We start from the raw sequence: 11,676 nt of genomic DNA on the forward strand, positions 1-11,676 counted from the left end.
AAAATCGACAGGGCGCTGGGCAAAACAACAACGCAGAAGGGCAACAGCAAAACCGTCAGAATGGACGTCAGCAAGGGGGGAATCAAGGGGAACAACAACAAAATCGTCAAAACGGCCGACAGGGCGGTAACCAGGAACGTCAAAGAGGACGTCAAGAACAGGAAAAACGTCGTGAGAACGAAAATGGAGTAGCTCAAAGTTATTCCAAGCTGAAGAAGTTTAACTAACTCCCAACCGATAAAATCGTATATTTCGACACACTGATCATAAATATTGCATAATTATCCTAATAAACTTGATTGAATGAATCCGCATCGAACAAAGGCAAACAAGCGTGATGTTACTTTCATTAGCAAGTAAAAGCTCCTACCGGTATCATGTTAACCACCTCACTCGGCCTAATAAACGCGAAGTAGAGCATGCGTATCGAACGGAACGTGGTTTGAATATGAATTAAACAAGATGTGCGATCGTTTTGCTTCCTCATTGGTATTCCTTTACATGGTGGGTAAACGTGAAAGAAACCAAAAGGGCATTGATTCGGGTTTGGCGTGATTTCGATTCAATTTATTGAAAAATAACAACTGCAACTAGCACTAGTTTAACAATTCGTTTGCTTTTGGTTAGCTCTCAGTCTCTGTTAGTTAAATTTTTCGAACTTAATATAACTTAGTCCTCCATGATGGCCACCGTTGGTAGGTTCGTCACTTACGCTATTCTCCTGCTGCTCTTGCTGTCGCTGCGATTCCTCGAGTTTCTGTTGGCTCCCCTGTTGCGGATTTGCAGAAGCAGGATACCCGAATATGGGACCTGCTTCAAATCCACTGGGAGCGAGCCCTTGAAGCTGTCCCGGTCCTGAAGCATCCCATTGTTCCGTTTGTTCCTCTTCGCCACTGCTTTCTTTGAGCTATTGGAAAAATTTGGGCGATTTGTAAACGCCCTGGTGGGATTTGGAGCTTCCGTAACCGATTTTTACGATTGGTTCTTGTCGCCCTCCGGTTTTGTTGATCTGCACTCGGATGCGATCGTCTCCTTCCGAAGATCCGGAAATCTCCTCTGAGTCATCTTGTTGTTGTTGTTGCTGTTGCTGCTGCTGTTGTTGCTGTTGTTGCTGCTCAAACGATTCACCGCTCTCAGTTGTGGCAGTGATTGATTGTCCACCTTGTGAACTTCTTCCCGAACCACTGATTGCGTCTTCTAACCTCTCGTAGCTATGCAGATCGCTCTCTGTCAACTCTTTGTCCAGATAGTCTTTGAACAGTTGATTGAACTGATCTACAGTTAGACCCCCGTTTTGACTAACTAGAATTCTCGACAACTCAAGCGGGTCTGTAGTCTCATTTAGGGTTTCCATGGAAGATTCTACGGGTTCTGCAGATTGAACATCAGGACGTCGGGCTCCTTCGTCTTTATTGTAATCCTTATAAGCTTCACTAACATATTCCCCATAGCTATTTTGCGCCCCCGATTCATTACTTTCTTCTGTTGAACCAGACTCTTGTTGTATGGCATTCCCATTTGGTTCTTCAACGGGAGTTTTCGAGCTGCGATCGAACTGGATTCTAGGATCTCCTTGATCTTCCAACTTGATCTGATTGGGTTGCTGGGTGTTGCTATCAATCTGATTGAATTGTTGTGGCCCTGTCAAATGCTGAATTCGGAAAGCGTTGTGATGCATGTAGCTCACTGGTTGAGGTTGCTGTTGCATCTGAGGCATGGGTAGTCCCCAATATGTGGTAGGAAGAATAAAGCTCGTTTGGAAGGCTTGTGGACTCATTGCAATAGGAGTTTGAATCTGCGCGGGTTGCTGAATGTTTTGGTTGTTAGGTGGACTAGATTGTGTCGCAGTGGGTTGCACATTTTGTTGAAGGGCGTTGAATCGCTGCTGTTGTTGAAGATATTTCTGGGCCAGTGGATCTTGTTGCGAAACGAACTCTGACGGTTGATTATTTTGATTTGCTTGATTGCTGCCGCGCATGGGTGCACCCACAAGGGCAAGAGGAGTTCCAATCTGGTTACGTTCATCACTGTCCAAATTTTCTTCGACTGCGTAGCCAGAAGAAGAGACCTCGACGCTATTGAGATTGACGTTTTTCAAAGTTTCCCGAACGGTTTCCTCCATTTTCGGGTAGAGATCATATTCATTATTCTGCCTGTTGGGCCCTGAGCTTTGCAATATTTTTGTATTTCCTCCTAAAATTTCAATTACTTGTGCCCTCGCCTGTCCCCCGTTCGGTGGTTTTTCATACTTTACCAATAGATAAATGGCATTTTCGTTATCGTCTTCCGGTAGCTTGATAGTTTTGCGGAAGTTAGGAACTGATATCCTGGATGGAATTGGTGATGGTGGCGGAGGTGGAGGTGGAGGTGGAGGGGGCGGTGTTGTAGTGGTTGTCGTTGTGGTAGTTGTAGGAGCCGCAGTCGTCGTCGTGGTTGTAGTCGTAGTTGTTGTATGCTGTTTCGGAGCAGGATCGAATGAAACTGAATCAATACTGTCAAAAGTGAAAGGAACTCTTAACTGAGGATTCCGGAATAGCACACTTGGAGTCACTGGATTCACGATGGTTAATTTATGATTTGGTTCGGGCGCAGAAGTCGTTCGTTGGAAATTATTATCCTCGTTGTACTGATTTGCACCTTGAGTTCTGATGTTTCCATAGCTAGCACTTTGAGTATTGTAGAAAGTGATCGGTTTAGGTGGATTTTTTTCAGCTGCGAATCCTTGTTGTTGAACACTTGCATCGTTGGACTGTTGAGTTGTCACAAAGTTCTGATATGCCGGCGTGCTTGAAATCCATTGCTCTTCCTGTGGTGCTTGTTGAGTTGTTGTCGTCTTTCTAACACTGCCTGGATTCCGCTCTCCAAAAATTGGAAAAGATGGTTGCTGAATTGGAGTTTTGGTTGTAGCTTCTGTTGTAGTTGGTGCAATAGTTGTTGTATAACTCCACGATCCCACTTGCTTTGTTCGAACCATTCCTCGCTCAGATTTGGGTTTCTGACGTTGATTTTCGTATTTCATCTCGACTTTTACACCTCGTGAATCCCATCTTTCCCCACGTTTTCGTCCCTTCTTTCGAGGCTCATAGATTTCTTCAGAAAGTGACACTTCTCTTCGGTATCCAATGTGGGGATTATTTTGTCCAATCGTCCCCGGCTTGTCTCGATTTGGCTCTTTGAAAGGCTTTGCATTCACGTGTCTCTGGTGGATTTCGAACGGACCATGCCTGACACTAACTTCGTACTTGTTTCTTCGAGTTGAACTTTCAGCGGTCACCAGCAGAGCTGCCAGCAATAGCACTGGTTCGAACCACTGCAATCAATAAGAACATTCAATCGCTTGATCTTTATCGTCATTTACACACTTCACACACTCACCTGGACCATACTGCACTCGACCGTTGAAACCTTTCACGCCTTTCGCGGCTATCAACGGACTAACCGCTTTCTCCTCGATTACCAAACTATTTATAACGTATTCCTTCAAAGCTGAAAACACTCGAGGAAATCAAAGAAAAACAACAAATGCAGCTGATCGAACATTTGCGAAAAAAAAGAAAACCACTAGGTTCAGTCATAAAAGGAACATGGAATAAACTCCCCTTTGCTTCTTACGCGTCGATGGTGTTTACTTATCGACAAAACGAGCAACCCAAGTGATAACACCCCGCTAGTGGGTGCCGAAAGCTCACAGACAAGCTCCAGACCAATCGATTAACACAAGCCCGTGATACTCCTTTTCGCAATCTACGGCACGTGGCCACCAACCAGTTGTGGGTGGATTGCGTGCATTTAAATGCATTGCTGAGGTGATCGATGTACCGACATAAGAGCCACCGAGCGCCGCAAGCATTCTTCAACGCGATCGAGCAGAACGTCCAGCAGTGGTCTAGACTTGGCCGCCGTTTACAGTTTGTGCTGCCCGCAAGAAAAAGAACATCGTCAAAATTTGTTGAAACATGTGTTATCAGTCATTCTCACGCACTCTGGACGATGATTAATGATCAACAGAAGGTCTGTCATGATCACGATTTTGCGAGCTGCAAAGTCGCTTCGTTAGATTTTTTTGAGTTGAAATTCATACAGAGCATGACTGACTAAACATGATCCATAATGGGACCATTTTAGAATAAGACGATCCAAACCTCTATCAAATATTAAAGAGCAGACAATAAATTGTAATACACATCATTTCTGATGCACATTACTCGTGAAGTTGTTTTGTTGACATTTATTAAACGAAGTGATTGGTCAATTTACGATTCAGATGTATAGTTTTTTTTTAATGACGGCACAAGTGATGTTCATCGAAAATGACTTGATATAACAACTTATTTTCACTGTGAAGGTTTTGCAGTCCATGGGTGTCTTCAGAGAATATATTCAAAATGTTCTTCTACAATTTTGAATCAAATTGTTTAGAATTTTAGTCACAAGGTTAACCCGAGCAGGGGGTAGGTGTCTTCACCAAATTTGAAGAATATCAAAATTTTAAACAAATTTATATTCACTCAACAATTATGGATCAACTAAGGGTCATTTTCCAGAACAAAATATGATTAAAAATCTTGGTTACACTGTACAAAACAATATTACCTCTCTTACACTTCCACACGCGTAAATAGCCATCAGACTTTAGGGGGGCCATGGCCCCTTCTTATTAGAGGTAAAAGATCGTATAGGATTTACACGGCTTTACATTGCTTGGTTCTATAATATTTATGAACCGATTATAGAGACAAACTTTCATACATAGTTATATCAAAACCTCAAAAATGTCCCAAATCTATTGATCAACCTTATGTAACTTTCATGGAAATTTTTTTGTTTGATTCTGCCAAGGTGACGTTTTTTACCCCATCCCATTGAACTCGAATGAAATACAAACATACAAATAATACAAAGGAGACTCAAAGCAGGAACCATATTCACATTTGAACTAGAGCTTCAAAAGAATAATTAAACGGGATACAGTTTTTTTTTATTTTGGATTGGTTGTATTTAGGTTGTATTGTCCCCTTTATTTACGCCGACACTGCAGAATATAATTGGTTTTGGGAATAAACCTCGAAATTCTTGGTTTATTACAAGAAAGAGGTTTGAGATTTCTTACGCGCCATACAAATTATTTTTAATTTTCTTACAAAAACCATTACATGAGGAAAGTATGGGTTGAAAAACTAGCAAAATATTCTTACAAAATTAATGGACAGCCCCTTATTACAGATCAAACTGAATTATATTATGGATCAAAACACTAAAACAACAATTTATCTGCGAAGTAAATGAAAGGTATGTTCGCGAAAGCATCCGTTTTGGCATTTCTTTCGGAATCGTTTTACCTTTTAATCGTACGTGACTGTGATATGGTCTTCAATGCTCTACTGTTATGAATCAACGCTTCTAGGAAAGTGATTGATTATTTCCTAGGAACAGAAAAAAGGAAAAGACCATTATGATTATTTGAAAAAATCGAGATGTTAGTTCGCTTAAGTAAAATGTTATTTTTGGATAATCGCAAATCTATTTGATGAGAAATTTTGAGTTTATTTAGTACCATATTTAAGGGTTATCCCTAACTGTGGGGTGTGCTTTGACATCGTTTTCAAAGAGAAATTGTAGTAGCTTCCCAACTAACAATTCAGAGCTACAAATAAGTGTGTATGTTTCATTATTAATTAATAATGGTAATGACAGCTTAATAATAATTTGCCCTATAAAGAGCTGAGAAAATGCTTTTGAAACACAAACTTACCCAAGTAACCATAAGCACTAATAATAAGCCCTTAATCAGCATCATAGATGCGTACATGCATTATAATAGCACCACAAATGCTTACAGACAGTGTTGCCACAAGTACAGATTTATCTGGAAAGGTACAGATTTTTTGATAGTTTTTTGGTACAGATTCTGTACGGTACAGATTACAGATTTTCACAAAAAAGTACCGATTGGTACAGATTTTTGGAATTGGGAATTTTGTGACACAAAATCCAAAAGACACGTGAAATTTGGAACTCATTTTCTCAAAATTATAATTGATAGATTCAATTTCCAAAGAATTGAATAATAATTATATTGCAAGAGAAATTATTTCAATAAAAACTATGTTAAATTTCCAAGTTTATAATGTTTTTAAGAGTTCTCTCAACAATTCATGTTGGACGTGGTACAGATTTCGAGTACAGATTTTTAGAATCTCTGGTACAGATAAAAAAGATTTTTGAACCTTCGGTACAGATAGAAATGTGGCAACACTGCTTACAGACCTTATAACAGCACTTCCGATGCATAGAAACCCTATTACAGCATCATGAATGCTTCTAAGTCTGATGCCTACAGGCATTAAAAAGGCACTATATTGGCTTTATATTCGAATACAGGGCATGTTTAAATACCATCCAGTGTTTTGACAGATATACCACGTGCTTTGTGTTTGCATATAGTGGTAAGAGGGAGTCAAACATAAATCTTCTCACTACTACAATTGCAGGTTTATGACGGGGAAAAGTGATAGTTTAAATTGGTCACTTTTCTTTCCAATACTATTTATCTTATGTGGCCGTAGGAGCAAAGGAGCAGGACAACAACTCAACAATACGGGTGTCGCAGGTTCGAGACGCAAAATGAGGAATTTCATCATTATAAAACGAGGATCAAAATGTGGCAATTGCAAGTCCTCAGAAGGATGAAAACTACCAAAACGAATATGTCTGATACGGAGAATCTGTATCATTTTATTACATTTTTTGCATACTATTAGAGGTTTCCGTTTTCATTCATTCATTTATTTACCTCATGTACCAGTTGCTTTGCCGCATACGCGAAAGCTCTCTGGCTGCGTACGCGAAAGCACAAAATATTCGCCCTAAAAACCTGGCGTAAACAACTGACGTGGTCTTATATCAGCATTAGTGGTGCAGAGAAGCACGGTTATATCTTGGCACTATAATGGCATGCTATTTCGCCTTTTCTGGCATTATAATTGCATTATATGCGTATATAAAACTGACATGCATCAAATGATTACCCTATATGCGCATATGATGCTGTAACCGTGCCGCATTATCGTGCTTACTGATTACTTGGGTAGGTCAATGTTCAGCGTTATGCATTGGAATGAACAAAAGTTGAAACACCACTTATTAGACGTTTCCACGTTTTCGACGAGTGGAAACTGTTTTACTAATGAGCTGAAAAAGACATGTTTCCCCCAATTAAAAAGCCAATACAGGTATGTTCCGTTTTTACCATCACGATCGGTAATTTTCAGTTGACAAAAATGGAACCGTGAGAAAAACGGAATAATTTTCTTAAAGAAACTATTTGACAAATTTGCAAAGATAATTGCAGTTTCGTCAGGATGATACAAATTTTCATCATATAAATGTCCAGTATTGATGTTTAGAAACTTTGAGGAGCATTTAGATTGTTCAATCGTATTTTTTTGTAATGAAAGAAGATTGCAGACTTCAATCAATCAATATGATTCTGCGATGAATCATTATTTTTTTTTAGTTTTTTTTTATCAGAATTTCATTTATGCGATATATGTATAATATTAAAACGATACTCTCATAAATGTGCTTTGCATCATGAGATGGATCGTATTTGTAAAATTAACTGCAAGGAAATGGGTCGGACTGAACTTTTTTTTTCAAGAATGATTGCACAAGAAACAACTTTGTTTTCTTCTCTTCATCCTCATCCTTCTGTTTCTTCTTCTTTCTCATGGCATTACACCCCAACTGAAAATGAACCTTCTTCTCAGCTTAGTATTCTGATAAACACTTCCATTGTTATCAACCGAGAGCTTCTTTGCCAAGCTACTTTTTTTTGCATTTTTGGCCATGTGGGTTTATGTTGCGAATGTTTTGCAAACTCAAATGAATATTTACGGTTTCCTGTGCTTTGAATTACCTACCAAAACTAATCAGTAAAATGATTGTGGTGATTTACCTTCTACAGTTATCACTACCATCTTTGACTGGAATTGTACCAATGCCATTCTAGAACATCGCCTCCATCGCCTTTTAGCTTTACGTTAAATCACGAATACGCTGACAGCTAAAGTACTAGTTTTTTGTTGAGTAACACTAACATTAAATAAGTCCTCCAAATCATAAAAGTGTACAAACTCCAGAACAAGCAATATAAATTAGAACTTTTTGGACAGAAACTTTTGTTAAGCTTCATGAACAAAAGTATGACAGTTGCTATAACTCTTAATCAACTTTTTGGTCTTTTGGAAGAAGGGGTGCATGTCTGCTCAAAGATCGATATTCCAGCAAATTTAAGATGGGAACATGCGTGACGTGGGAAAGTCCAGTATCAACTGTTCCTCTGAATGTCAGCTATTCAAACCACTTCACTCTTTCTCAATACAAACTTATTGTATGGAGGTTCCAAAATTTTCAGTAGATTGCTAAGTTTTGCTGGACCTTTTCCCCTACCTCTTCAAACAGGACTCAATCAACAGCTATGTGTTGTAATCTGTGAAATGGTATTGCGCATTTCTTTCACCACTGGACAATCGCAGATTTTTTGACGTAGAACCACGTCTTTCTTCTCTATACAGGAGTGAAATTGGAATTTCAAAACCAAGAGCGTTACGTTGGCATGAAATATTTTAAACGTTTATAACTTTTCGCTGGCTTAACGAAATTTCTTGATTAGCACCTCAATCGAAAGACAAGACATCAAAGGTTCATGTCGTTTACCTACTGAATCCCACATACCTGTCCAAATAGTTTAATAACTGTTTTGAAAGAGAACGTTGATTTCAAGCAAATCCATAAATAGGGGTGCTAGAGAAAATTTGACGTCATTTGCTTTTCACTCTCCGATTGGCTCGCATCTCAGCAGGCAACAGATCGGTTTGCTCTGACCGGGCGTGCTTTTCAGGCACAGACATCGATAGCGAAGGTGGCCCCCGTTTGTCTTGCTTCGCTCAAATGAAACTGTCGAGCGAGCGAGAGAAGATGCCGTTCGAAGCTAAAGCCATCACCGCTGCCGCCGCCAAGAAGAAGAAGAGGAAGCAGTCCACAGGAGACTTTGCGGCGATCTGCGACAACGGTCGGGCGAGTCATTCTCGCTTTGTGGTTCACTGATTGTTTGCGTTCACCCAGCCATCGTCATCGCCTCCGCAAATTTCATCGGCCGAGGAGCTGTTGACCTGCGCTTCAAGATTTCGACTCGTGATAAAATCAGCATTGGTGGTCAAGAAGCAATCCCGTTACGAACAAATACCAGAAGCCACCTGAGTTGCTGGTTCGAGGAGCTGCTAATCGAGCGTTGGATTAGTGAAATCGCTCAAAATTTCAAGAGTGAGCAACGTTTCCAGCCACGAAACATTCAGCTGGTTTGTCGTATAAGCAAATAGGCCATCAAATTAGTGGAAAAGAGTTGAAAGAGAAATATTTCCGACTTTATTTATGACTTCTTATATTCCTAAATCAATTTCACAGCTTCATACTAAATTGTCATGAATAATTTATGACTCAACAATTTGATACTGTATTCGCGGACGCTGCTGCAGTGCCGTCGGGGTGAGTGCTCAACATTTCACAACGATTGTGAAAAAGAGTGGCATTTCCAACAGCGCCTTTGATGTTCCATATTTTATGGGAACACTTTGATTAAGAAAATTGTAATAATTGTGGCACCCATGGATCAGAAATTTACTTTCATAATAAAGAAAACTATTGATTATCAATAGCTCGTCTTGAATATTTTGTAAATGTAAACCCTTCCAACAATTTATGTCCGACTAATTTCTCACGCATTAGCATTCTCCGCAATTTTCAAGTAATTCTAAGCCCAACACTTTATTGGCACATACCCATTTCCCAGATTCGTCGATCAGTAAGCGAAGAGCACAAAAGGGAGGAGCATCATCTGCTATTCTAAGGTTATACAACATGCTTTCTTTGTTGGATTCAGTTTCATTCCATTTCGGCTTTCTAGCAGGTAAGAGCTCTTCCTAACTTGCTTAGCGAGAAGTACCTCGCTGCTAGAAACCTGCTAATCTTCAAGCTGCCAATGCAGCATCTGGTTTGTGAAATCGCTCAAGATTCCTAGGTTGACCGACCCGCGCTTCCAGATTTCGACTCGTGATAAACTCAGCATCGGTAGTGCAGTCAAGAAACAAGCCCGCTAGGCACCACTACCAGAGCCCCCTGAGTGGCTGATCCGAGGAGCGTCTGGCTTGTGAAATCGCTCAAGATTTCAAGATTGAGCTACGTCTCCAGATTTCAACTGAATCTCTGTGCTCCGCTACCATGTTGCTGTTGTGCACCCATGAAATATTCAGCTGGTTTGTCGTATAAACAGAGAACTTATTCACATATACACTTTCGTTGGGTTTTCCCTGTGTTAAAGAACCACAGGGCAGCAACGTTTGGTGAGTTCCGTATCACCCGCAGTTGTCGAATTGACGGCTGGTAAATGAAAGCGTAGATGGGAGAAAGAATGACGTAGCAGGCAGACGAATGATGAGGCAGAATTGAGAATCGAACAAATAGCAAATCAAGTGCAGGTGAAATTGAACTGAAGAATTTCTAGTTAGTGACTAGGTAAATTGTTTATCCTACTTAAATATTACGTAAAATTGTTCTAATTATTATTACATTTAATAGTATCTTAAACCTAGTAGTACGGAATTGAAGCGTATGAATTCGTTATTTCCTATAGCTACATTCTAAAAGTAAGTAATGCAATACAATTGAATTCTAAAGACTAATTGTTCGATGATGGTTGATATTAGGTTCATGCAATAACGCATTGCGGTTTTTTGAATTGTTTCGGCTAGAAATAAGAAGGACACGAAAATGTGAGTAAATTGATTTGTGCAAATTATCTCCTAAATTACTTATTGCAATATAATTGCAGCTTTGGAGCTGAAGTAACTGCTATCAAGACGTGTCACGACCTTCCTTACGTTATCCGAAACAATCTTCAAAGATTTTCTGGTATTCGTTGCGTATTAAGCAACTCGAAGCTTCGGAATGATGCAGCCGGCAAAAGTATGTGGGCAATGCTCGTCTGGAGGAATAGTTGGGCAGATGGTAGGATGCGACATGTGTGATGCCTGGTTCCACGCTGGATGTGTCGGAGAAACGGAGACAAGTCTAAACCCGGATAGTACATGGAAGTGTAGCCATTGCTCCAAGGAAGAACGCAGGGAAGTTGCCAGTCAGCACACCAACAAGTCGGGGAGAAGTTCAACGAGTAGTAGAGCCCGTAGGGAACTACTGTTGCAACAACTGGAGGAACAGCGAGCGTTGAAGCTCAAGCAGCGGGCAGAAAAGGATGAGATCCGGAGGAAGCGAGCTGAAGAAGATGAAGCCTTTCTGAAGCAAAAGCTGGATCTGATTCTGGAAGACGACAACGAGAGTAGAAGCAGCGGACTGAGCAGTCGGGCAAGCAGGAAGAAGGTTGTTGATTGGCTTAACGATGGTCGAGGCGGCCAAACAGTAGTGACCAGTTCGTCACATAACGGAGTCATCGTTCAACACTCTAATGCCCAGCAGTTTGCACAGTCGTCAACAGGTCATACCACGGAGCAAATGCTGCCTACTTCAGTGTCACCCAACGGAGCTCCCGCCTCAACATCAACACCACAGTCAGGTAAAACTGTAAAAGCTCTAGATATAGACGTCCCTCAGACTAGCAAATCT

At 40.4% G+C, this 11,676-nt stretch overlaps 1 protein-coding gene across 1 annotated transcript; it reads right to left on the reverse strand.

Moving 5' to 3' along the window:
• Positions 1-212: 212 nt before the first annotated feature.
• Positions 213-3,440, reverse strand: LOC110676227 (putative uncharacterized protein DDB_G0271606). The gene is made up of 2 exons (XM_021843266.1): positions 3,376-3,440; positions 213-3,310 (listed from the first exon to the last, which is right to left on the reverse strand). Exons 1-2 carry the CDS (start codon positions 3,382-3,384, stop codon positions 908-910), a joined length of 2,412 nt encoding a protein of 803 aa, XP_021698958.1. The 5' UTR covers positions 3,385-3,440; the 3' UTR covers positions 213-907.
• Positions 3,441-11,676: the final 8,236 nt, after the last annotated feature.

Source organism: Aedes aegypti, chromosome 2 (assembly GCF_002204515.2).
Source record: "Aedes aegypti strain LVP_AGWG chromosome 2, AaegL5.0 Primary Assembly, whole genome shotgun sequence".
Classification (NCBI taxonomy): domain Eukaryota; kingdom Metazoa; phylum Arthropoda; class Insecta; order Diptera; family Culicidae; genus Aedes; species Aedes aegypti.